The 26,313-nt window shown below is 38.6% G+C and overlaps 1 protein-coding gene across 8 annotated transcripts in view; it reads left to right on the top strand.

Moving 5' to 3' along the window:
* The window catches only part of SCAPER (S-phase cyclin A associated protein in the ER), a 539,097-nt gene that overhangs the window by 354,862 nt on the left and 157,922 nt on the right, over positions 1-26,313 (top strand). For all 8 annotated transcript variants that reach the window (XM_064570081.1, XM_064570083.1, XM_064570082.1 and 5 more), the window contains one exon: positions 20,573-20,688. In XM_064570081.1, coding sequence (XP_064426151.1) covers positions 20,573-20,688 — 116 coding nt within the window. The remainder of the gene's footprint in view (positions 1-20,572; positions 20,689-26,313) is intronic.

Raw genomic sequence — 26,313 nt, 5'->3', positions numbered from 1 at the left:
TCCAGTCCTGTCAACTGAGTCTGAATCTTTAGTAAAGTAGAAAATATTTTTATAAAATAGTGTTGTCCTAATTTGAATTTTATGTATCATGTTTACTTGAAGCATTGTGCCACTTTTATTAGAGTTAATATAGCATGATAGTTAAAACTATTCAGTCTATTTTGAGATTGCTATAAATATTTAGGAAACCAATATTTCAAGAAGTTGTGTTTTTTAATTAGACCATTTTGTTAGCATTTTTAATCACTTTATTAAGATATAATTCACATAACATAAAATCCACCCATTTAAAGTATACAATTTACTGTTTTTTAGTATATTCACAGAGTTGTGCAGCCATCACTATAATCAATTTCAGAACATTTTCATTACCCCATAGGAAACTCCACACCCCTTAGTCATCACTTCCATCCCCCCTAGCATTTTATTAATATTTACACTTATGATTGAAATACTTATTTCCTACCTTGTCTTAGTATAAAAATCAGAAGTTCACTCTGTGTGTGTTTCAGACATCTGTTTCCTCTGTACAGTCCAGATTTTCACATCTTACAAGTTATATGTTTAAATGAGCTCCAGATGTAGTAATTTGTATATTATCATTTTATTCTTTTTCCTACCAAGAATAAAACTTAAAAATTATTATATTGTAGGAGACCCAACTGTAGCTTTGACAGAATTAAAATCAGCAGTCTGTTAACTGACTTACCGTCAGTTTTATCCGTGATTGTACAGTGATTAAAGAGGTATCTCTCCACCAAATTCAAATTAGAAGATAACATACGGGGTAAATCAGTCTCTCTCTTGCTCTCTCTCTCTCTCGTAGTTTGGATTATGTGTAGTTAGTTTTATAGTTCTTGACCTAAATTGTTCTTCATAGATTTAGACAATTATTAGAAGATTAGTCACAAAACATTTTGGATTTTTCAGAATAGAAAAGCCCATGTATGTGAATGACAAGCTATGCTATACATTAATAGTCTCTTTTGATTAATAGAAATGATATGTAAATCACTTGTCAGAAACACATGAAATGATTTTTTTATCTGTGTCATTTACACTAAATTCTTGCTGGCACAGAGCATTTTCTGAATTAAAATCTCTGTAGACAAGCAGTAAAATGCATAATGTACTTATGAATAATACATTAACATCCTTATAGTCAAGATCAGTGATAAACAAATTGGTAGCCTAGTGTCTGGGGACACATTAGACTGCTGAGTCCATTTGATAAGAGGACTTTTTGGATTCGTCTACTATCTTTGTATCAAGTGCCATAGAAACAAATTCAGTACATTTCTTATCTAATTCAAATGAGTATTTTGGTAAATCTGATGAGTCTATGCAGCTTTCCTGAGGTCTTTGTATCTGCTTCGTGTATCCTTTGTATACCCTTTCTATAAGTTGTATCATTTATGTGTTCTTGTGATGCCTAACTATAACATCAGGGACAGGACTGAATTACTAAGGGTGGACTCCTTATCATTTTGATTTATTAACTAATAAAAATTACTCTTTATAGTTTGGTTAACTTAATAAACTCAATTTGAGAGGTCCTTTCTGATAAAAGCATTCATCATGGTACTTCATGGTCTTACGTTCACTGACTTTATAATCCTTACATATTCGTGAAGAGAAACTAATTATACCAGACTAGAATGCTACACTCTAAACTCCATAAAGGTACAAACATGTCTGTTTTATCTGTCCCCAGCACCTAACATGAGGGCATAGTGGTCACTGATAAATGGTTGTTGAATAAATGAAGGACAATGTGGAGCATTGGTACACAGACAGTACTAAAGTGCTGGTTAATTCGTGTCTCGGATGGTATCCAGTCAGGAAAATAGTAACTACTCTCAGTATTTCAAAAAGAGGGGTATTTAAACCAAGGATTTCATTACAGAAGTTACTGGGCAGGCTAGAGGAGTGAAAAGAAGAGGGCAATGATACCCAGAGACTGATAACTACAGGGAGCTGTTCCCATCTACCACGGCACCACTCAGGGCTGGAGGAGTAAATGTGGGCAATGCCAGAGTTCAACCTTTGCCTTTTCCAAAGAATATTTTTGAATAGTTACAATGTATACATTGTGGGTATATACGTAAGTTAAATTCTGATATAAATAATGTGTATTGGGCAGAGGACTCCATATATAATATGGTTCTCCTTTGCAGCTTGTGTATTTTGGTATTTCATATATTTAGGGACTGCAGTCTTCTGATTTATTCCTTTTGTAGTCTGGGAGGTGATTTATCAGTACAAAAATCACTAGGACCTACTTGATGCCAGGCACTATGTTAGATATTAAGATCATAAAAATTAATTTTTAAAGTGCAACTTATTAAAATTTAAAATCAATTAATTAACATATAGTGTATCATAAAGTGCAACTTTTAATATGTAAGTAAATTTACCTGATTTAGGCTCACATCTTCATGTAAATATATTCATACCATGTATATAAAGTGTTAAGCTTGTATAAAAGTTTTTAACAGTTTTGACCTGCCAGTTTACTTTGAAGTAGCCATAGTTCTTCCTATCAAGTTGTATTGTTCTGAAAGAAAGAAAGAGAGAGAGAGAGAGAGAGAGAAAAGTAATGTACCTGCCTATCTGTTGCAGTCTCCTGGCAGGCAGTGCCAATCACAGGCCATCTGAAATACGGTAACTATATTTCTTGGTAGATGAGAGAAAAGATGACTTGTCGGAAATAGGTTTACTTAATAGAATGCACATTCTGGGAAGACAAAATAATGTCTGTGGATAGCTAAAAGCTTTCAGAGCTTCAGGATGCACTGCCTCTGAGCTTGTGGACACTGGCTAGGGCTTGGGAAAGGAGCACAACAGCGCACAAAAATCACTGAGTCTAGCCTCCTCTTTGAACTGTTCTGTGTTCAAACAGTTCCACTCTCTGAGTTTGGGTACAGATTTTAGTGGCCTATGATATAGGCCTGAGGCTGTGCTCAGAGAAGAGATGCCAAACCAATATTGACAAAACCTTTAGAGAACATGGAATCCTTGTAAATTCAAATTAAGGAGAAGGAAGAGTAGGCTTTTTTGTTCAGAGTATATAGCAACCAATATATGGCATCCACTGGAAGAAAAATTATCTTTCCTAGAAAAATCACCATGTGTTCTGTTTCTTCCCCTCCTCCATATTTTACTTCTTTATCTTTTGCATGGAATTAATATTATTGAACAGTAATGGCTAATTAATGACAAATATGGTAAAATGTACAATTTTCAGTCCTTTTTACAAATACCCAATTTGAGCTACTGTTTACAATCATCAAGGTTATATATTAAAAAGTTAAAATGGTTTTTTAAAGTGTTTTTCATTTGGCATTATGAAAAGGAGTCATGAGAGCTCTTTCTGCATGAGCCCTGGGTCCTGTGGTTGCCACATACTCATTTAGCATTTAGACATTATCTTGGAAAATCATTGGATTTTTTTTATGCCTAGTTTACCCAATTAGATTCTAAGCTGTTTCATGGAGGAGATTATGATTCTGTACCAAACCAGTTCATATCCTTTATGCCTTATGTATACAAGATGATTGGTAAAATGGCTCTTCTTTCTCCCCTTTCTCCTCACATCCAATTAATAGCCAAACCTGAAGCTTTTACTTGTATATATAGCTTCTAGCCAGCCATCCTATCTCTCTATTTGAATTGTCACTGATGGTGCTTGGTCCCTGCTCATTTCTAAATTGGAATATGATGATCTCCTATTGGAGTTCTTTGTCTTAACCCTCTCCACTGTATCCTCCTTAGAGCTTCCGTAAGTGAAAATCTGGGTGTGTCACTGTCTCTTTTAAACCGTTTTGTGTCTCTCTGTCACTTTAGAATAAGATTCAGACTCTATATTTTTGCATACAGGATCCCCTGCAAAATATGTTCTCTTCCTACCCTCTGGCATCATGTCTCAACATTTCTCCCCTCACATGTTACACCAAACATTTTAAATGGGTTATAAGTCCTTGAACAGGCCCTGCACCCTCTTACCTCCATACATCTCATCCCCTAGAACACCTGCCTCTGTCCCACTCAACTCGTTTGCTTTCCCCAACCCCCACACCTCACACCGCCCCCAACCCGGCACACACATATCCACCCTTACCACATAAACAAATACTTCACCTGGATGGCTTCGTGTCTTTTGAGACTCAGCTCTGGTGTTCCCACTTCCAGAAGTATTCCTTGTCGTTCCCCTGATCCTCAGCCAGCCAGGTTAGGCACCTACTATGTAAGCTCAAAGGATACCCTGTACCTGTGTCATACATGGCACTTACCACACGACATAGACTGACCTGTTTTCAGGTCTTTCTTTCTCAGTAGAATGTGAGGTCTTTGAGGGCAGATCCTGATCCTCTGTCCTGCTGTCTTTCTACCACTTAGCTAGTGTCAGGTACATAGCTGGCAGGCAATAAATGTTCAAATAAATTCAGCGGGTTTTTTGCTTTGTCTTCAGTCCATCCCTTGCCTTAAGTCAAGCAAATGCCTAAATATTCAAGACAGATGCTTGCCTGGGCCAAATAGCTTACTTTACAGAAATGGCCAACTTGGCAGATTTGGTGATATCAGGGAAGACTTAATTCTGGGGCTGTATCACAGTCTATTCAGAGGGAGAATTGGTATTGAAGTGTTGCAGTACAAGTTGTGACTCATCATTTCATTGTGCTTGCTTTCTTTAACATATCCCAAGTTTATTGTATTTATGTCAAGGACCAGAGGAAACTAGAAAATAAATGTTTATCTCAAAAAAGCTTATAATTTATATCGTTTACTACAAAATCCAAAGTACAGATATTAGTTATTTTTAGGTTCGGTCTTCTACAGCACTGGCTACAGTTCCTTATAAATTCTAGGTACTACGTAGTTTGTTTGCTGAATTGATATAACAAGCTTCTTCATATATAAACCCAAGCCAATGAGTTGTAAAATATACCATAAAAATTTAGTAAGATTGCAGAGCACATAACGTTTGCCAAACTACCCAAAAAGCCTACCTTACTATATTCTGTGGCACATCTGTGGCCTCATCTAATATGTTTAACTTTCATAAGGAAATTAGATCATTTTCAAGTTCCATCTAAAATTTTTTTTTTTTAATTCTTTCCTGCCTCTTACCATTTATTTTTAACTACTTGAATAATGGCCCTTTTCCAAAGCTTCGGGAGTCTCTGTCAAAAACAGCATAGAGCCTGCCCATATCTAGAAGTTTATGGTTTATTTTGTCTGTAGTGCTATCATCCTGTCTAGGGAAACTTCTCAACACTAACTCTGTATCATTCATTACCCTCACCTTGCAGACATTTTAGTTCAGTGAGACAATTTTATTTTTCAGTGCTTGCTGTGCAGAGAGGGAATATAGTGTGATGGTTAAAGCTGGGATTCTAAACTCAGACATATCTGGATTTGATTCCTAGATCAGCTCTTACTGGTTAAATAATCTTAAACAAGTGACTTATCTTCTTGGAGCTCTAGTTTCCCCTTGTAAACAGGAGTGGCAATTGTATCAACCTCACGCTGTTGTGAATATTACACGAGACACTGCCTACAGGGCAGCACTCGTAATACCTGGGGTGTGTACACATGTGCTCAACAAATGTAGGTGATTTTTTTAATGGGCCAAGCACATAGGAAATAGCAGTAATTAAGACATATATAGGCCCTGCCCTTCTAGACAATTAAACAAGTAATTACAATTAAGCGCAATGAGTGAGGAAAGGACTGAGGAAATGCAGAGTTGTTATGGTTATAGCAGGAAGGCTGAATACAACCTAGACGTCAGAGAAGGCCTGTTGGAGGAAATAACATGGAAGCTGAGACTGATAGGGCAAGAAGGTAGACTCTTAGCTAAAACAGAAATATTTATGGGAGAGATCATACTTTAGTGCAATTTTGAGATGTCACAGAGATACCAGAATATGTCCCCTCAAGAAGCCTCAGAGGGTAGGAACTAGTATTTATTTGATGCCAGTATGGTAGGTACTTAGCAAGTGTAAAAAAGATGATGATTTATGCCGCTCAGCTGATTTAATCCTCTCAGCAACCACTTGGGGTGGAATTGTGTGTCCTAACTTATGAGTAAGAACAATGAGGTATCAAGAGGATAAGTAACTTGCCTGATGTTATATAGCTAATACGTGTGAAAAGGTTGGGATCCAAACCATGGCAAAATTATTCCAGAGGCCATGCTTATAGTTCCTAAACAGTGAATAAGACACAGTTTGTGCCCACAAGGAGCTCAGTCTAGAGGACAATAATTGTTCTGGGCTACAGCTGCCAGGGCAAGAATTATTTTGCAATCATTTATATCACAAAGTTAGCAACCCTAAATGGTCTTTTTACCTGATTCCCCCATACAGTACATTATTTCTGCATCTTTCTCCAAACCCTACCTCTCCCGCTCTGTGCTAAAAAGGTCTAGCATCATGTGCTATTTCATGTTCACACATGAATGCCTTCAGAGGGACAGATTCTTTTTAGGATCTTTACATTTCTTTTCCATATGATAACATCATATTGGGAGGATATGGACTTGCATGCTGACTTAAAAGCAAAACTGATTGCAGACTTCAGACTAAAGGCTTTGTGTAAATATAAATTGATCATCACATTTCCCTTCAAATGAACTTGAGTATTTCTTATAAAGAAAAAGGAATTTATATTTGCCTTTTCATAAAGCAAAAAGATTCTGTAATGGTCCGGTGTTCTCCAGACTTAAAGACTCCTCTGGGTTTTATTTGCCTTGAATAAGCGGACTTTTAAACATTTTAGTTCACCTTTACTAGAGGTCTCATCTTATTCTCACTAGCTAAAAGCAGTAGCACAGAGCAGCTCTAATGTTAGAATTCAGGGGGTAGGGGGGCAACATTAATTCTTCAGTAAATATTTGACCATGTTTGCTTTAGCAAAATTAAGAAGAAAGACCAGATATTCTGAAAAAGCCTTCACACTATTCTCCACAGAAGAAGGTATTGTTTGCAACATTTTAATGGAGAACAGAAGCTCTGTGTTGTTAAGCAGTTCTCATCCATGACCAAAGTATAAGTTAACCTGATTATCTTCAAGTCCAAAATCTGAAGGACTCCTTATTTTTGCCTTCTTCCTTGCCACATTTTGTATCAGTCTTCTAAGTAACAGATTTTGCACTGCCTTTTGTCTCCTCTGTTTTCTCTCTATACCTTTTAGATGCTAGAGAACAAGAGAGCCTAAACCAGAGTGCTGGCTCCAGATAATCCCTCTGAAAAAGCATTGCCTATCACTAGCCATTTCCCTCCTTTTAATTTCCTCTGGGCTAGATAAAGCAGACCCTAGCAGAATCATTTCTAAAATCAGTTCTTCTTGACTTTCCTAGTGCCCAATCACAAGGCTTTTAACCTAGTTGCTTCTGGGGAAAAGAACAATAACAACAAAAAAAACCCTTGCAATAAATATCCTATCATGAGCACAAATGGAGAAGGCATACTCAACAGACTTGGAAGCAGTTTCTGTGCTGAAGTTAGAAGCAAAGCCTACAGAGACTTCACTGACATTCAGGAAGGAAAGGGTTTTGAAAGACTGCCCCAGTTAATAAAAATGTATTGAAGGCCTTTTGGGCCTGGAGCTGCAGAGGGAGCGCATCTTGGGCCACCTGGAGTCTTTTCTAACCCTGATCCCACATTCCCTCTCTCCTCACTCAAGGTCTGCTTCCCTCCTGCTGTGTGCACATTTCTTCCCATTTCCTGACAGTGTCAAGAACTGCACCACCAGTTAAAAGAACTACTCATATTTCAGTCCCTTAGAATCTAGTTTGCTCTCATTTCCTTTTTTATTTACTTGTGATGGTCAAACTTGGCATTCCTTTACATTCTCTGAGTCTGGATTATTTCAAGAATTTTTTTTTTTAAGTTGCTAGTGAATGCTAATATAAGAGAGTTAAGGATACCTCCTCTAATGCCAAAAATAACTTCACCTTGTCTTCAAAATAGTGTTGAGCTAAATGCAATGTGGTATTCTAGACTTGATGCTGAACAGAAAAAAAAAAAAGCACCAGTGGGAAAACTAGGGGAAATCCAAATAATGCTGTAGTTTAGTTAGCAGTATAATTTTAATGTAATTTCTTAGTTTTGATATATGTACGGTGGTTATGTCAGATTTTAACATGAGGGAAAGCTAGATTAAGGCATACAGTAATGTAGTGTCCTTGAAACTTTTCTCAAATAAATAAATCTAAAATAATAAAAGATCTAAATTTCAAAATAAAATTTTCTTTAAAATTTTTTAAATTTAGGATTTTGATGGATTCCTTTCTCACATTGAGGTCTTTCATCCATTTTGAGTTTATCTTTGTGTATGGTGTTAGAGAATGGTCGAGTTTCATTCTTCTGCATGTGGCTGTCCAATTTTCCCAGCACCATTTATTGAAGAGACTGTCTTTTTTCCATTGCATATTTTTTCCTGCTTTGTCAAAGATTATTTGACCATAGAGTTGAGGGTCCATATCTGGGTTCTCTATTCTGTTCCATTGGTCTATATGTCTGTTTTTGTGCCAGTACCATGCTGTCTTGGTGATCATAGGACCGGGAAAGAAACAACAAATGTTGGAGAGGTTGTGGAGAAAGGGGAACCCTCTTACACTGTTGGTGGGAATGCAAGTTGGGACAGCCACTTTGGAAAACAGTGTGGCGGTTCCTCAAAAATTTAAAAATAGAGCTACCCTATGACTCAGCGATGGCACTCCTGGGTATTTACCCCAAAGACACAGATGTAGTGAAAAGAAGGGCCATATGCACTCCAATATTCATAGCAGCAATATCTGCAATAGCCAAACTGTGGAAAGAGCTGAGATGCCCTTCAACAGATGAATGGATAAAGAAGATGTGGTCCATATATACAATGGAATATTACTCAGCCATCAGAAAGGATGAATACCCAACTTTTACATCAACATGGATGGGACTGGAGGAGATTATGCTAAGTGAAATAAGTCAAGCAGAGAAAGTCAATTATCATATGGTTTCACTTATTTGTGGAACATAAGGAATAGCATGGAGGACATTAGGAGAAGGAAGGGAAAATGAAGGGGGGGAAATTGGAGGGAGAGATGAACCATGGGAGACTGTGGTCTCTGAGAAACAAACAGCATTTTAGAGGGGAGGGGGAAGGGGGGATTGGTTAGCCCGGTGATGGGTATTAAGGAGGGCACGTACTGCATGGAGCACTGGGTGTTATATGAAAACAATGGATCGTGGATCACCACATCAAAAACTAATGATGTATTGTATGGTGACTAACATAACATAATAAAATTTAAAAAAAATTTTTTTAATTTAATTTTCATTTTAAAAAAAAGTCCAAGATTTTACAAAATTGGGATATTTAGTGATAAGTATGCCAAGAGCCAAGCACATTTCTATAACATGCTAGATTTTCCCACAACATTCTTTTTTTTTTTTTTAAGATTTTATTTATTTATTTGACAGAGAGAGACACAGTGAGAGAGGGAACACAAGCAGGGGGAGGGGGAGAGGGAGAAGCAGGCTCCCCGCAGAGCAGGGAACCCGATGTGGGACTCGATCCCAGGACCCTGGGATCATGACCTGAGCCGAAGGCAGTCGCCTAACCAACTGAGCCACCCAGGCACCCCTTCCCACAACATTCTTTGAGTAGATCCATCTTACACTCAAAAGTCAGATAAACCTAGACTCAATGCCCAGCTCTGCCACTTGCTAGCAGTAAAAACTTAAGTGACTCCTCTAAGGCTGTTTTTCTTATCTGTTTAATGGATGATGATTCCTACCTCATAGGGTTATTGTGAGAGCTTATATCATAACAGCCCAGGGCCTGCTACATAGTAAGCCCTTGAAATGTCACCTTTAGCCCTCCAGGATGACACTTTGAGAAAAGTAAAGTTTGGGTTCCTGTTCCTTCCTTAAGTTTGTTTTCACTTTTTAAAATTGCCCTCCCCCTCCCTCATTCTTCTGTGTCCCTCCTTAAAGACATAAAAGAGTTTGGGTCACTACTTTACTTGAGAATTTGGTAAAAAAATGATGCCAACATGAGTAGGGCAGTACATAAGCAAAGATACTGTTGGCCTTCACCTCTCTGGGCTTGTCTCCTTCAGACCAGGGCCTGCCTTGCCTTGCCTTGCCTTGCCTTGCCTTGCCTTGCCTTGCCTTGTCAGCACAAGTGAGAACTAGTAACCTCTTCCACATTTTCTAGTTTACTTGTACCCTTACCTTGACTTTGCCAGGCATGTGGCTGTTTCTACACCTTTTCTTTCTCATTGTGGCTTGATGGATTTTTCCCTCTCCTCTTAAGACAGTTTCTGGTGTTAGAATCCTAGAAACTAGACTGTACCTTTATTTTTTTGATTCAGCAGCCATTTACTGAATACCTACTCTTTTTAAAATGTTTTTTTTAATTGAAGTATAATTAGCATATAGTGTTACATTAGTTTAAGGTGTACAGTATAGTGATTCACAATTCTATGCATTGCTCAGTGCTCATCAAGATAAGTATACTCTTAATCCCCTTTATTCCATCCGTCCCCCCACCTACCTCTCCTCTGGCAAGCACCAGTTTGTTCTCTGTATTTAAGAGTATGTTTTTTTGTTTGTCACTTTTTTCTTTGTTTATTCATTTGTTTTGATCCTTAAATTCCACATATGAGTGAAGTCGTATGGTATTTGTCTCTGACTTATTTCACTTAGCATTATACCCTCTAGGTCCATTCTTTTTGCATATGGCAAGATCTCATTCTTTTTTATGACTAAGTAATCTGAATACCTATTTTTTTTGCTAGATTCTATATAAACATAATTCCAGCTGTCCAGGAGCTCACAGTCTGCTTTGTGATTAAGTATAATCAGTATGATCTAGTCTATAATTAAATAATAAAAAAATGAGTCAAGAACTATAAATATCATGATGGAGAGTGAACAGAGTGGTGTAGGAACACTCTCCCTTTCCTTGCCATCTAGGTGGAGAAGAGCCTCTGAGTCTCTAAGGTCCTGCCCCCTGGTTGCTGCTAGACCTAAAGGAGTTTGTCCGTGTTACTCACTTCTGTCCATATCACATTCTTGCCCAAAAGAGATTCTCCCTGGTTTCACGGTTCCAAGTTCCTTTTGCCTCTAAGCTTTAGAATATCCAGGACACCTGAGATGCAGAAATAGCGGGGAAGAGGAACTGCTATGGTAAGACTCCTCAAGTTCCAGGTAGCCTGGAAGTTGGGAAAGGTGGGAGAAATAAAGCAGTTGTTCAAGGAACCTCATATGTAGGTCCTTGACTTTGGGTTTTTGTCTTTTTATGTGATAGCGTAGTAACTCAGAAAACTGTTCATATGGACACCCATTTTGTCCTGAAGAACTAGTCAAAGGAAGCATTTCCTTTGTGGACATACAGCTCTTTGTACATCCCCTCACTATAGCACTTTACTCACTGTACTGCATTTGTCTATTTTAAGTCTGTCTCTCACTGGGACTAGGAGTGCTGGGCCTGGCCAGGGCCTGCCACTAGGCAGCTTGGCAGCCCGTGAGGGTGAGGGAGATCAAAATAACTTCACTGTGTGTTTTGTTGGCTTGCAGTACTGACCTCTATAAGCTGATCTTTGGTCATCTATCTCATAACAGCTTAAAGGGAAGGAACAGGAGGTCTTGGGTCCTGCTTTCATCCTTTAGTTTCCGCACCCCCCTCCCCCACTCACCCTGGCCTCATCTCACTTAAGTCCAAAGAGGTCAAAAATGGCACAGTTCAGCCCCCTTAGGGAGAGCCTCCCAAAGGGTCCAAGTTCCGATTAACATTACAAAGGACTTGTTTCTCTCATCTTGAGAAAGCTTTTCCGGCCTCTCTCAGCCCCACTTACCTTATTACCCAAGCCTTCAAACTGTAGCTTATGATTTTACTCTTTTTGGCACCACATTTCCTTAAGCTTCTGATTTCCTTGTGATATTCTTGACCCCAACACCTGAGTCCTGTCAAGTGTGAGTGTACAGCTGCAAAGCTGAGCCTAGACATTATGTAGATTATGGGAATTTGAAGAAGCCCACATTAGAAGGCTTAGAAGGGAAAAATCATAGAACAAGGACTATCAGCTCATCATGCTAGCTTCTTTTAAGCTAACACTAACAGGTGAAGATAGTAGAGGAATGAAGATGTCCTTTAGGTGTTAGGAAAATTTTCCATATGGGAAAAATAACCATAAAAAAATTTACTCCAGGATCTTCTCATCTCTATAAATTGGGCTACTGAGTTCTAAATGTATGGACTTGCCTAAAACCTACTTATATTATCTCTAAACAGGTCTTAAGGTACCACCAGATGCTCAGAACAAATCTAGCCTATCCTGCTAATGAACATGCAAACAGTTTTCCCCATCTGCCACCTCTGTCTAAAAGGCTAGGAAGGCCTTCCTCCCTGATCACAAAGAACATAATTACCGTCTATAGGGAAGTCAAGTACAAAGGCCACCAGCCTTTGTAGGCCACCGAAGATTAACAGCTGCCTCTCCTTTGATTGGGAGAGGCAATAACAGTTACTCTAGTTAATAATTGAATGGATTCCCAGGCCATGTAATTCAGATTGAAGCTGTCATTTTTTTGCTGGCCTTCAGCTAAGCTGGGTTATTAGAATGGAGCCACTAATCCTATTAGTCAGTTGTCAGTCTCAGAGTGGGAGAGAGCAGAGGAAGGCAGAGCTATTAAGGTGTTACACCAGGTATGTAAGTAAAGCCACACATTTCATCTTTAGAGGTAGTTTTTCCTCACTCAAATCAGGACTGATAGAGCTCTTTATGAGTGTTCCATTTTCATATGTCTGAATGCAGTGTATTTGGAAAAGGGGTAAAAGGAAAAAGGAAAGGTACCTAGTTCACCTCTTTAGATGAGATATTGTCCGTCATTAAACAAACTTACCTTGGTGCCTACAGTGTGTGCATCCTGTGCCTGACCCTGATTGAGAATGCGGAGATAGGAGAGTTTACGCTTTACAGCCAAGTACATGAACACAAATAAGTGTGGGGTAATGTAGGAAGTGATTAGGGCCCCAAGAGAAGTACAGTTAAATACAGAGACCTTTAACTTTAATTGAAGCTATCAGAAAGGCTTCCTGAAAAACACTGGATCTGGGTCTTTCCCAGACAATGTATTTGAGGAGCATCCATTCCCATTGTGGCATTAACATGTCCAGGAGTACAGAGAGCAGTGTATAGAAGTACCGGGTGATTAGCACAAGAAGTCAGTATGGTGGGCTCAGAGAAGAAAAGGAAAGGGAAGACTCTCTGCATCCTTTGAGTCTGTGGATTGTTGTGTGAATGTGATTTCCATTTTGTATTTGCTTATAGAGCTTTGAATGCCATATGCTTCAGAAGGTGGGTTCCTTCCTTAATTTTAACATTTGGGCAGCTCATCATTGAGCTTGATTTTCCCTTTTCTGTCCTCCTGAGGTGAAAATGCCATAGGATATCATAGGATTGTTTCATCCACTTTTATGTATAGAGAGGAAGAAGCACTACTCATTTGAACTGTGTGAAGGAGTAGAATCCAGAAGGAGGTGTTCCTCCTTTCTCAGGGGCCTCGGGATTGTGTTAGCCTCTAATAGCTCACAAGGCGTTTTTTGCTCTCAGAGAGAAGTCTTTCCATTTGTTCATCCTTTTGTTCTGTCTCTCATTCATCAGGTATTCACCAAGCCTGTTCTAATCCAGAACTGGGGCTGCAGAGGTGAGTCAGCTGTTACACTTAAGGAGCTGACAGAACAGGGCCCTGAGGTAGGGCAGAGATGATGGGATGAAGAGAAGATATTGGAGATGAAGGAGAAGTTAGGAAGATCCTAAACAGGGTTGCCATCTGGCCATGTTCGATGGAAGAGAATCTGGAAGTGGCTTGTTGCATTTGCAGTGCAGAAGTCCACACAGCCAGAAACCGCCATGACTCCAGAGGGAGATTTGTGAGGTTTTTTTATTTCATAGTTGGTTTTGCTTTTTTGGTTTATTTCCTTGAATAGCTGCAAGTGATAAATTAAAACTTCAATTTTCAATAATACATAAGTAAAAATTTGGCTGTGAATGGCCTTTATCTTCCTGAAATTGGCATATTTTTTCCTGCTTAATGTCTTTTAGAGCCTATATCTTAAGTTTTTCAAGAGGTCACATCCATGTTGTTGGCACTGCATAAAAGGCTTTGAGTTTTGTGTTGTTTTTAAAATGTAGATGTATACATTAAAATGGTCTGCTTTTACTCACTCCTTTTCCCCTCTACTTCTGCAATGTTGACCCAGTTCTCTCCCATTGTGGAAAAGTCTACAAGAACAGCAGTGGTGCTACTTTATTCCCTGTGGACAGATTGCATCAATTGGTACATCTGCTTGGCTTGAGGTATAACATACTTTGTTTCTGAATTAAGAGATATCAGTATATGAAGGCTTTACATTGAAATGGATGTACCTTCCTTGACGGCTATTAAGGAGGCTCGAGGTGAATATGTCCTTCAGTCTTGAAAAACTGAATTTTATTCTTTGGTCATGAAGCTCACTTACAGTGAAAAACTATTCTACAAGGCACACACGATAAGGAGTAAAGGATTTTATCCTGCAGTCATACCAGAGAAGTCACTGACTGTGTTTTCACAGTCAAATCATGTACAAGTATCCTTATCAGCCTTCTTTCTTAAAACTGTCATTCACAACCATTGACTGAGCACTTAACTGAGTGCAATCCCTTTTGCTAAGTGTTGAGGATGTGGTGAAGCAGACATGGCCCCTGACCTCAGGAAGCTCTGAGTTTAGTGGGGGATACAAAGATAAAACGCTGGAGGATCATCCCCTCTGGGAAGGAGGAACAGTAGATGCAAAAGCACAAAGGCATGAAAGAGAACGGGCCCTGTGGGAAATTTGGTTGAGGGAGAGGCAGGAGCATGGCAGGGAAGGCTATTAATGGGGCATCAGATTCTGAAGACTTGTGCTAAGGAATTTGAGCCTCCTGTAGATAGTGAGGAAGAAAAGTGGGGATCATTCAAGTGTTTTAAGCAAAGAATGGCATGATTACATTTACTCTTGAGGATATTATCCTCATTGCATATATAGGCATCCAGAGCAGGATGACTCAACAGGGAGTCCCCAGTCCATTGCGAGGCCACTGTCACTAGAACAGGGTGAGATAAATACACAAATCAAGAGTAAGTTTTAGCAAATTGGCGGAGTAAATTATGTCTGTTTTATCTAATACTTTAAAATGTGGTCTCCTATTTTGTACATCTTTTTTTCCTCATTTGATAGGTATTTCGTTTGTATTGCATTTCACAAAAGTATTGGTCTACAGTGGAGTAAAAATCAAAGGATGGAAAGGAAAGGAATAAAACCCTGACTTTGATCTTAGAGTATTTGGGAAACACTGCTCTAGAGAATAGGCTGGATTGGGGTGAGCCTGGAACAAAAGATACTAATTAGGTAATTGCTGCAGTACATCAAGCAAGAGACCATGAAAGCCTGAACTGACATGATAGGAGTAGGCAAGAGTTGACAACTACAACAGAAATGGAATAATCAGAACTTGGAGGCTGAATCAGTGTGCAAGCTGAGGAAGAGGGAAAAGTCTAGAAGGGCAAATATTCTTTTAAGAATCTGCTGAAAGTTGGACCCTTGCCCTATGCTTTACTTTGAGCTTTTCCATTCCCGTTTCACAGAGCTGTTGCATTTATTTTTTAAGGTGGTTCTGCATTTTTAACATTATTAAAGATTTTATCTATAATTCCTACTTCTTTTGAGTATAAGAAAAAAGGAGGTATTTATATGTGTTTACTTCTCTATCTTGACTCACTGTTCCTCTGCTGTATTCCTTATGCTTTAGATGTTTCCATGGTACCAGATGCAATAGAAACATTGCTGGTGGGATAACCATTCACTACCAAATTAAATCCAGAAAACATTCATACATACTATATGATCTCATTTATGTGAAATTCTACAATAGACAAAACTAACCTATATTTTGTTTCTTCTTTTTACCTTCTGATCCCCTTCACTCATCCCACTTCCCCCACCCTCCTGTCCTCTGCAACCACTAATCTGTTCTCTGTATCTGTGAGCTTTTGTTGTTGTTGTTGTTGTTAAGATTCCACATGTTTTTCTCTGCCTGACTTACTTCGCTTAGCATAATTCTCTCAAGGTTTATCCATGTTGTCACAAATGGCAAAATTTCATTCTTTTTTGTGGCTAAGTAATATTCCGTGTATTTATATACCACATCTTCTGTATACCTTTTACTTATCATTGGACACTTAGTTTGCTTCCCCATCTTGGTTATGGTAAATAATGCTGCATTGAACATAGGGGTACATATTTTTTTTCAAATTAGTGTTTTGATTTGCTTCAGATAAATACTCAGAAGTGGAACTTCTGGATCGTATGGTACTTGTATTTTTAATTTTTTGAGGAACCTACATACAGTTTTCCATAGTGGCTGCACCAATTTATATTCCCACCAACAGTACACAGGGTTTCCCTTTTCTCCACATCCTCATCAGCACTAGTCCTTCCTTCCTTCCTTCCTTCCTTCCTTCCTTCCTTCCTTCTTTCTCTCTCCTTCTCTTTCTTTCTTTGATAATACCATTCTAACAGGTGTGAGGTGATATCTCATTGTGATTTTGATTTGCATTTGCCTGATGATTAATGATGCTAATTAAACATCTTTTCATGTACCTGTCAGTCGTATGTCTTTTAAAAATGTGTATTTACATCTGCCCATTTTTAATCAGATTGTTTGTGTTTTTTGCTATTGAGTTGTATGAGTTCTTTATATATTTTACCAGAAATATGACTTGCAAATATTTTCTCCCATTCAGTAAATAGCCTTTTCATTTTGTCGATGGTTTTCTTTGCTGCATAGAAGCTTTTTAGTGTGATGTAGTCCCACTTATTTATTTTTGCTTTTTTGCTTTTGCTTTTGGTGTGTAATCTATGGTACTGTAAATCACATCTGTGGTTGCTCCAAGGAGGGGGGGATCAACTGTAAAAGTGGCATGGGGGAACTTTCTAAGGTGATGGAAGTGTGTTCGGGTCTTGATAAGCATTTCTCAAATTTATTTGAAAGGTATGCTTAAGATCTGAGCCTTTCATCCAATTGTAAAGTGTGTCTCAATTTAAAAAACTACTCAGTAAACATAAGGTGTTCAATCCCACTGATTATCAGTGAAAGGCAAATAAAAACCTCAATGAAATGCCATTATACACCATTAGAATGACTGAAGTTTAAAGAAAAACGATAAAATCAATTTTGGTGTGAATGTAGAATAACTGAAATTATTACTGCACTGCATTGTGTACACAAATTGTTCCAAATGCCTTAGAAAGCCTTTGGGGGTGCCTGGGTGGCTCAGTCGGTTGAGCGTCTGCCTTCGGCTCAGGTCTTGATCCCGGAGTCCTGGGATCGAGTCCTGCGTCGGGCTCCCTGCTCGGCGGGGAGTCTGCTTCTCCCTCTCCCTCTGCTGCTCCCCCTGCTTGTGCTCTCTCTCTGTCTGTCAAATAAATAAATAAAATCTTTAAAAAAAAAAAGCCATGGGCGCCTGGATGGCTCAGTCAGTTAAGTGTCTGCCTTCGGCTCAGGTCATGATCCCAGGGTCCTGGGATCGAGTCCCACATCAGGCTCCCTGCTCTGCGTGGAGCCTGCTTCTCCCTCTCCCACTCCCCCTGCTTGTGTTCCCTCTCTTGCTGTGTCTCTGTCAAATAAATAAATAAAATCTTTAAAAAAAAAAAAAAGCCGTTTGGCAATAGCTAATAAAATTGAACCAGTGTATACTCTGTGACCCAGGAATCCCACTCTTCAGCATAAATGCAGCACAACTGCATGTCACATTTGCACAAATACATGTACCAAAATGTTTATAGCAGCAGCATCCCGAGTTTGAAAGTGGAAACAACCCAAATGTCAGTTAGCAGTGAAACATTTAAATAAGCTGAGTAAGATAATAAGATAGTAGCCATTTTCAGCCTGTAATGTTAAAAGTGAAATTAATGTAGAAGGGAGAAAAAAAGACACTAAAGTAAACTTTTCCAATTAAAAAAAAATAAGTTGAGGTATATAATCAGATGAAGGAATAATATATTCCATCAAGGAAAAGGAATGAAATATTGGTATAGGCAGTAGTATGGATAATTTAGAAAAAAAATTGAGAAAGAAAATTTAGATTCTATGGAATATGTAAAGTATGATTCCATTTTTATAAAATTGAAAAGAAGACAAAGGGAATCTGTGATTTTAAAAATCAGGATAGCCTTTATATTTGGGGAAGAAGGAGAGAGAGTGAATGTGATGGGTATCAGGGATATTATGGGATGTTATAAAGCTTTATTTTTTATTTTTTATTTTGGAGTTTTTACAGGGTGTGTTAAGTTTGTCATAATTCATCTAGCTACACAATTATGATTAATGTAGTTTTCTTTGTGTTATATGCTAATACAAAAAAATTTTTTAAAGATTTTTTATTTGAGAGAGCACCAGGAGGGGACAGAGGGAGAGAGAGAGAGAAAAATAACTCCAGCAGACTCCTTCCTGGGCTCAGAACCCCATGCAGGGCTCAATTTCGAGACCTGAGATCATGACCCGAGCCAAAACCAAGAGTCAGACGTCTGACTCTTGATTTCAGCTGGGGTCATGATCTCAGGGTGCTGAGATCAAGTCCCAAGTCAGGCTCCATGCTTAGCATGGAGTCTGCTTATCCCTCTCCTTCCCCCATGCCTCTCCTCCAGCATGTGCTCACGCTTGCTCTCTCTCTCTCAAATAACTAAAATAAATAAGATCTTCAAAATTATTATTATTTTCTAATCATATTGACATCCTAGCATAAGAAAGAATGGTAACAGCATTATGGTTTCAAATTACTGAATACACCTGGGTTTTTCAATTTTTTGATTGTTAGTTTTATTGCAAAGAAACATTTTTTTTCATTAATAACAAAAATTCTTAATTATCTATCCTAAAAGTATGAGTTCTTGTCTAGGATTCACAATAAAGCTATTATAGTCTCAAACTGTATTTTATTGTGCATGTAGTGAGTAATTGAATGACTAACGTACTATACTACCAAAGTCCAGACATGTACTAGAGCCAGTCAGTAATCAATAGTCCACATCAAGCAGAGCATTGTGCTTAGAACATCAGAAGAATCAGGCAAACATGTGTGACAGAGCCTATGTATAACTTATATCTCTCCCCTATGTATCCTCTCGCGCCAAAAAATACTTCATGGTGACTAACATAACATAATAAAAAATATTATAATTAAAAAAAATACTTGAGTATCTCAAAGATATTTCAAGGCTTCATCAACTGTAGAATACTATTACAAGAAACATAAGGTGATAGTATAATAGGGGGGTTATGTATTCGTGTGCTAGGGCTGCCATAACTAGCTACCACAGAGTGGGCAGCTTAAACAATAGAAATGTATTTTCTCACAATTCTGAAGGCTGGAATTGCAAGATCAAGGTTTTAGCAGGTTTGGTTTTTCCTGAGGTCTCTCTCTCCTTAGTTTATAAATAGCAGGTTTCTCTCTGCCTCACATAGCCTTTTCTCTGTGCACTTGCATCTCTGATGTCTTTTCCCCCTCTTATAAGGACACCAGTCATCTGGATTAAGGCCCCACCCTAACAGCCTCATTTTAACTTAATCACCTCTTCAAAGACCTCCTCAAAATAGTTACATGCTGAGGTACTAGGGGTTGGACTTCCACATAAGAATTTGGGGGCAGGGAGACACAATGTAGCCCATCACAGGTTGCTGACCTACTTTTTTTCAGAATATGATGCAATGATTATGATTCTGTGTATGTGTTAAAAACTAATACAATGTACCGTAGAATGGCTCTCGCCTCTCCCATGCCAAAGCAATGCAAAGAACTCAGGGATGCTCCTTTCACGCGATTTGTAAACAATTTAGAAATTGTTTACAGGAAGAAATAATCATAGGTTGAATTCTAAAATGGTAACTTAATATCCTCCCTAAAATAGCTGAAGTGGTGAACAAATACATGTAGATGGTTAGATATTAGATTATCTTCTATTACTGAAGAGAAAAATAATAGGAAGGCTTTGTGGCAGTCCATTTGTCTTGTTAGGTGGAAATTAACATTACAAAATGATGTGGTCCTTCAAAGTATTGCTAAAAATTCTGTGTAAAAAGATTTTGTCCTCTGCATGGAGTGCTCTATCCCTTCCCCTTTTCTTTTGCCTGCTTCAAAGCCTCAGCTTTGAAGCCTGTGCTGACCCTTTCTCCAGTATATAGTTGGTTCCCCATTATTCTTACAGAGCACCTTTCCTTTTTCTTTAAGGTACTTATCATAATTGAAATTATATTATTTATGATTATTTGATTGGTGTTGCTCTCATCCACTAAATTTTAAGCTTCATGGGGGACAGCAATTCTGTCTTTTGTGTTCACCAGTTTTGACCTACTGTACCTAGCACTGCTTAAACATTCAATAAATATTTGTAGAATAATGGAACCAACAGAATGTTTGACACTACAACTAAATATTTCATTTGGTGATAATTTTATGCCTGGGAAATTGGGCTAATTTCTATTTGTGTTTCTGTCTAGAATGTAGCAGATCAGATTGCGTTTCAAGTTGCTGGTGGATTAACAGCCCTTGAACACATTCTTCAAGTAGTAATCCCAACCACAAATATGAACACAGCTTCACGAATTCCTCCTAAGTAAGTATAGTTTTTAAATCTGTCCTTCACGTTTCATTTGTGAGTCATTTCTGCCCTATGGTTTCCATATGGGGGACCATAAGAAAATTGTATGTGTATTCAGGCTTGAATAGCAAAAACTTACACCCCCCCCCCATTAGGGAGAAAAACAGAGGTGCTCAACTTTACTTACAAAACTCAAATTGAGCCAAAAAAGCCTTAGGAAGGAAATCTCTTTGGTCAATGACCTTCTCTAATCCTAAAACAGGGAGAATGGATGAACTCCTGGGCAGCTATAACTGCTTACATAAATTGAAGGGAACTGAATAGTAGTAACAGAAAGGTAACTTTCTGTGTTGAGTACAAGAAGAGGTAAGTACATTAACAAAAGCCTGAGCTGTGAAATTTGAAGAAATCCTTAACTAACGGAAGAGCAGTCTGAAGCCAAGACTGCCATAGTCTAGAGTCCTGGCCAAATAGCTGTGAGAACTGATTGCAGTTTGGTCTTTAACTGCAAATTGCTCCTTATCATATGGATCCCACACAAGCTTTTGACCCAAGATCTGCTTTCCCCTTCTCTTAAGTCACTCTGTGACCCCTGGCCACCTGGGATACAGTAGCAGACAGCTTTAGTTCAGAAGTATTACATTTCGGAGTGGTAGCATGCACAATTTCTGGATATTTTGTGGAGACTCTTATTTACAGAGTTTAAATGAGAAGTTTTGATAAAAGTTCACTTATATCACTGAGAAAACTTAAATATTTAGTTAGCCAACATAAGTGAGTGCTTTATTTGTCCATTGGATACTACAGAAAAGAAATTCCAAGAATATGTTATCTTTCCTCCTGAGGGACATTTTGGTAAAATAAAAATAGCACTGGCTTTGGAGTCAAACGAACCTGGATTCTGTTTTACCTCTATTGGTTCCTAGCTGGGAGAATTTGGGCAAGTGCCTTATTCTTGTTGCATCAGTTTCCTCTAAACAGGGGTAATCATATTCACCTCTCCTGTGCTACTGTGGGGATCAAGTGAAATATATGTGAGAGTTCTTTGTAAACTTTAAAGTGTTATATAAATCTGAGGTGACAGTTTCTAAGTAATAGTCTTGCCTGCCTTAAGATAGTGTTGTCTCTTTGAAATGAGACATTTCTAAGTACAAACTGTTTGATACTGAAATTAGTTTGGGTTCCTCGCTCTACTGACAAAGTAGAGATTAATAAAAGAAGGTATAGGTATCCTTTGAGTCAGGATATCTTTCTTTTTTTTTTTTTTTTTTTTAAGATTTTTATTTATTTATTTGACAGAGCGAGAGATAGCGAGAGCAGGAACACAAGCAGGGGGAGTGGGAGAGGGAGAAGCAGGCTTCCTGCCGAGCAGGGAGCCCAAGGCAGGGCTCGATCCCAGGACCCTGGGAACACGACCTGAGCCGAAGGCAGACGCTTAATGACTGAGCCACCCAGGCGCCCAAGTCAGGATATCTTTCTACGGAACACACATACAGGTTTTCTAACCCGGGAGAGTTGGTGTTCCTCATCAAAATGGATTTATTGACAGTATATTGTTTGGCATGTTGTCATCACTCAGTGTTTGTTAACTGACAGGGAGGGAGAGAGAGAGAGAAAAGAATGAAACAATAAATTTGAGATAAGAAAGGAAATGGCCTTTGATTCTTTGGGACAGTGCTTTGATAACTGTTAATCACTCATATTGTTCATCTTAAAAGCACCTGTAGCTTCTTTATTTGTCTTGTTCTGCTTTTTTGTTTCGTTTTGTTTTCTGCTTGGTTTCAACATGCATGACACTGAGTTCTCTGGCTGGTAACCCAAATTAAATGCCTGTTTCGCAAAAGCTACTTTTGTCATTGTGGCAAAAAGCATGCTCTGGTACTTATCTGTGACCATCATTTAGGGAACAGAAGAGGTTTCCATAGCTCCTAAGAAGACCTAAGCAAGAATTAGCACACCAACATTGGCAAGGAGCCCTGGAATCCTGAGAGTCCAGACCAGTGCACCTCTGATGGCCACGAGCTGACCACAGTGCCAGGATTGAGAGTTTGTTTCTCAGTCTCACCTTAGGCCAAGAGATTTGTGTTCAGCCAGGCACTGCTTACTAAGTGGGGCTCCACTCAGGGCAGTGGGCATCGAGCAGCAATTCTAAGATTCTCTTCTCCTGAGCACAGATCAAGATCATGACTCTACTTTCTAAATTAGCCTCACTTTTCAGGGCTAAAGGATTAAGGCTATGAGAGTATTATGCTGCTTACTCAGAAAGGGGCAAGAGACATGCCCCAGCTGTGTGAGAATTAGTATAGACTCAGAGCATCCTGGTAGGCATGTGTCAGTGGCTTAACTCAGAAAGTGTTCTTTCTCATATTCCTTCCAGCTACTATTGTGCACAAACCCCTGCCCTGCTCTTCAGCCTTCCATAGTCCCTGGGGACTTCCTTTGCTCTCAACCTGCCCAAGCCCTCCCCTTCCAACCCTGATGAGCTCCCATCCCTCAACTCCATGAACCTTCTGTCATGTTAGCTCATTTTGTTTTCTGCTTACCCAGAGAGGCTGGGTTTTTTTGTTTTTGTTTTTTTACTATCCTGCATTAATTTTTCTCAGTAATAAACAGCAGAGGTTTTGAGAAGTATCAGCCACTATTGAGGAACATTTACCATGTGGATCATCTAGACAATTACCATGTGGCTCACCTGTGACTACAAACCTCGAGTTTCACTGCCCCTGCAGCCCTGAGCTCTGGGAGTGGAGAGACCAGCCCCCTGCTTCTCTTTCTCACCACCCTGCCTCTCTCCCTTTTCATTCTACATAGCACCTCAGCAGTTGCCCTATAATTGTTGCTAGGTAACTTCCTGGGAGTGAATATTTGCTTCTAGCAGATTTTTTTAAATGTGAAATTGAGAATTTTACCCACTTCTGAAAATTTAAATTTGTGAAACCTTTCTGAAATCCTTAGTGGGTTGTTTTGCCTTTGTTAGAACCAGGGAAAGCCCATAAAACTGCTTGAATCCTTGAATCCTTGAGAGGACTTCATTAGGATGTGGTATTCCAAAATCAACCTTCTTAACAAATGTGCTCCAATAAAATTGTTTTCAGTGCCAAGAAAGATCAGCCTGAGACAAGGCAATTTTCATTTCATGTGGTATCTACTTTGGGAATGACTCCTGTTAATTTACCTGCTAACTTTAATTGCAGAAAACAAGTACAAAAGAATGAATGACTATTCTAGCCTTTTCTTTGGTTTAGGCTAATAATAGTTGTTTAACATAGCTTTTAATATTTGAAAGTAAATGGTGGTCTGTCATTTTTTGGGGCATAGAGAATGCCCCATGTGATGTAAATAAGGAGATAGATCTGCTGTGACTAGAAGCTATGGCCAAAGCTTTGTGTTGTGTTTTGTTGTTTTTTTTTTTTAAAGATTTTATTTATTTATTTGAGAGAGAGAGAATGAGAGAGAGCACATGAGAGGGGGGAGGGTCAGAGGGAGAAGCAGACTCCCTGCCGAGCAGGGATGCCGATATGGGACTCGATCCCGGGACTCCAGGATCATGACCTGAGCCGAAGGCAGTCGCTTAACCAACTGAGCCACCCAGGCGCCCTGTGTTGTGTTTTTAATCCTATATTTACAGAGCAGCAGTGATGCTAAAAGGGAGAGTTGGCACTCCACATCTCCAGACCCCTTTCGGGCAACAATAGATGTTCTTATTTCACAAAGAAACCTGCAGACCTTTGGGGCCATGAAAAATAATCATTGGGCTAAGTCTTCCCCAGGTTGCCTTTTACTTACTTGGTATCCCTAGTTCTTTATACTCATAGACAACAAAGGGGCCAAATGGTTAGCTCTCCAAGCACTCTAGGTTTTCGATTGGAGAACTCACTAGGCACCCTATTTCTTCTCTGTCAGCCTTGCTTATCTTCCTTCATTGTCCCTCTGGACCCAATTTTTTATATAGAAGTAGTTTCATCAATATGAAGCAATGCAGACAGCATAGTATAGAAGAAAATATACAGGCTCTGGCGTCAGATCAGAACTTAAATTCTCTGCTTTTCACTTATTAGTTATATGACCTTGGGCCAAGTTGCGTGTTATAATGGAGCCTCAGTTAAACAGTAACACTACCATGTTGGGTAGGACTTGTTGGCTGTTGTGAGAATTAAAAGTGCATGTGTTTGTTAATTGCCCTGTACAACAAAAGCACTTAGCTAATATTGGTGGTTTTTGTTGTAGTTGTTATGAGGTTGACTTTACATTACCCTACTTAATTACTGAGCTTTAAGTCCCTCACTCTGTGTCAGCTTGGCTTCTAAAGAGCTGTAATCTGTTCATTTTACTTGGGCATTTGTTTTTTCCTCTTAAGCCCAAGCTTCATCCTGGTAAATTTTAGCCTTGCCTGTCAAGATCCTTTTGGATCCTGATTTGACCTCTAACTTAGTGTCTTTTTCTTTAACTTTGTGCCAGACCTGAAGTTGATCTGTAGAACACATACATCTTCATCTAAATCACTGAAAAAATATCCTACACATTAGAAAATAGTTCAGTTTAGCACTTTATTAATGTACTATCTTGCCAAGTATTCCATTTGTTGTACTCTCATCTCCCCAAAGAGACTGTAATTTCTTGGGACCAGAAACCATAGTAAATATATTATTTTTTATTATTATAAAAACAATATTATTATTTATTGTAAATCATAATGGCATCTTAAAAAATATCATTTGAATATGTGAATAAATTCTTTTTCCCAAAGTTGGAAATAAAGCAGTAAAAGAACTCACTGCATTAAATACTTGACTCTGTGGACTTCAAATATGATCACATCTCAGCCAAATAGGGTCCTCTTGATTTTGACCACTCTGTTAGCTAGACTTTAGGAATTTTTTTTTTAAATTCTGCCTTTAAATTTCTGTGTACTTGTAATTATATCAAGTATCTGACACTGTTACTTATTCAAAAAGCCGAATGGGAATGCTAGACCTGTATTCTTGGTCATCCTTATCACAGTTTTAGAACCAGAGCACACTGGTATATATAAGATTGCCCCCATTTTAAACTATGTTGAAAAACAGATCCTTCTGGAGCGCCTGGGTGGCTCAGTCGTTAAGCATCTGCCTTTGGCTCAGGTCATGATCCCAGCGTCCTGGGATCAAGCCCCGCATCAGGCTCCCTGCTCAGCGGGAAGCCTGCTTCTCCCTCTCCAGCTCCCCCTGCTTGTGTTCTCTCTCTCACTATGTCTCTCTCTGTCAAATAAATAAATCTTAAAAAAAAATTAAAAATTAAAAAAAACAGATCCTTCTGACTGCTGTCTTTATGAAGTATACCTATTTATTCAGATCAAACAAATTGAGTTGCTTTTTTGCTTCTTCATGGTATAGACATTTACCTGTGAAACAGTAGTCACTGAATCATAATAATAATAAAAGTAAATATAAATATAATAATAAATATAAATAAATATAATAATAAAAGTAAATGAATTTAGAATGATATGAGGTGGAGTTTTGCTTCCTAGGAAGATAATTTATAAGATATCACAAATTTATTCTCCAAAGTAAAATAAAATGAAACTTGTGATTTTATGCAGTTTATCCACTTTTTACTTGATCCTTTGCATTGGTGAGGAGACAGACCTTAATTAACATT

This window comes from Mirounga angustirostris, unplaced genomic scaffold, assembly GCF_029215605.1.
Source record: "Mirounga angustirostris isolate CCGP_5_RB_7025 unplaced genomic scaffold, mMirAng1.0.hap1 SCAF_9, whole genome shotgun sequence".
Taxonomy (NCBI): domain Eukaryota; kingdom Metazoa; phylum Chordata; class Mammalia; order Carnivora; family Phocidae; genus Mirounga; species Mirounga angustirostris.
This window is presented reverse-complemented; position numbering and strand designations above follow the sequence as displayed.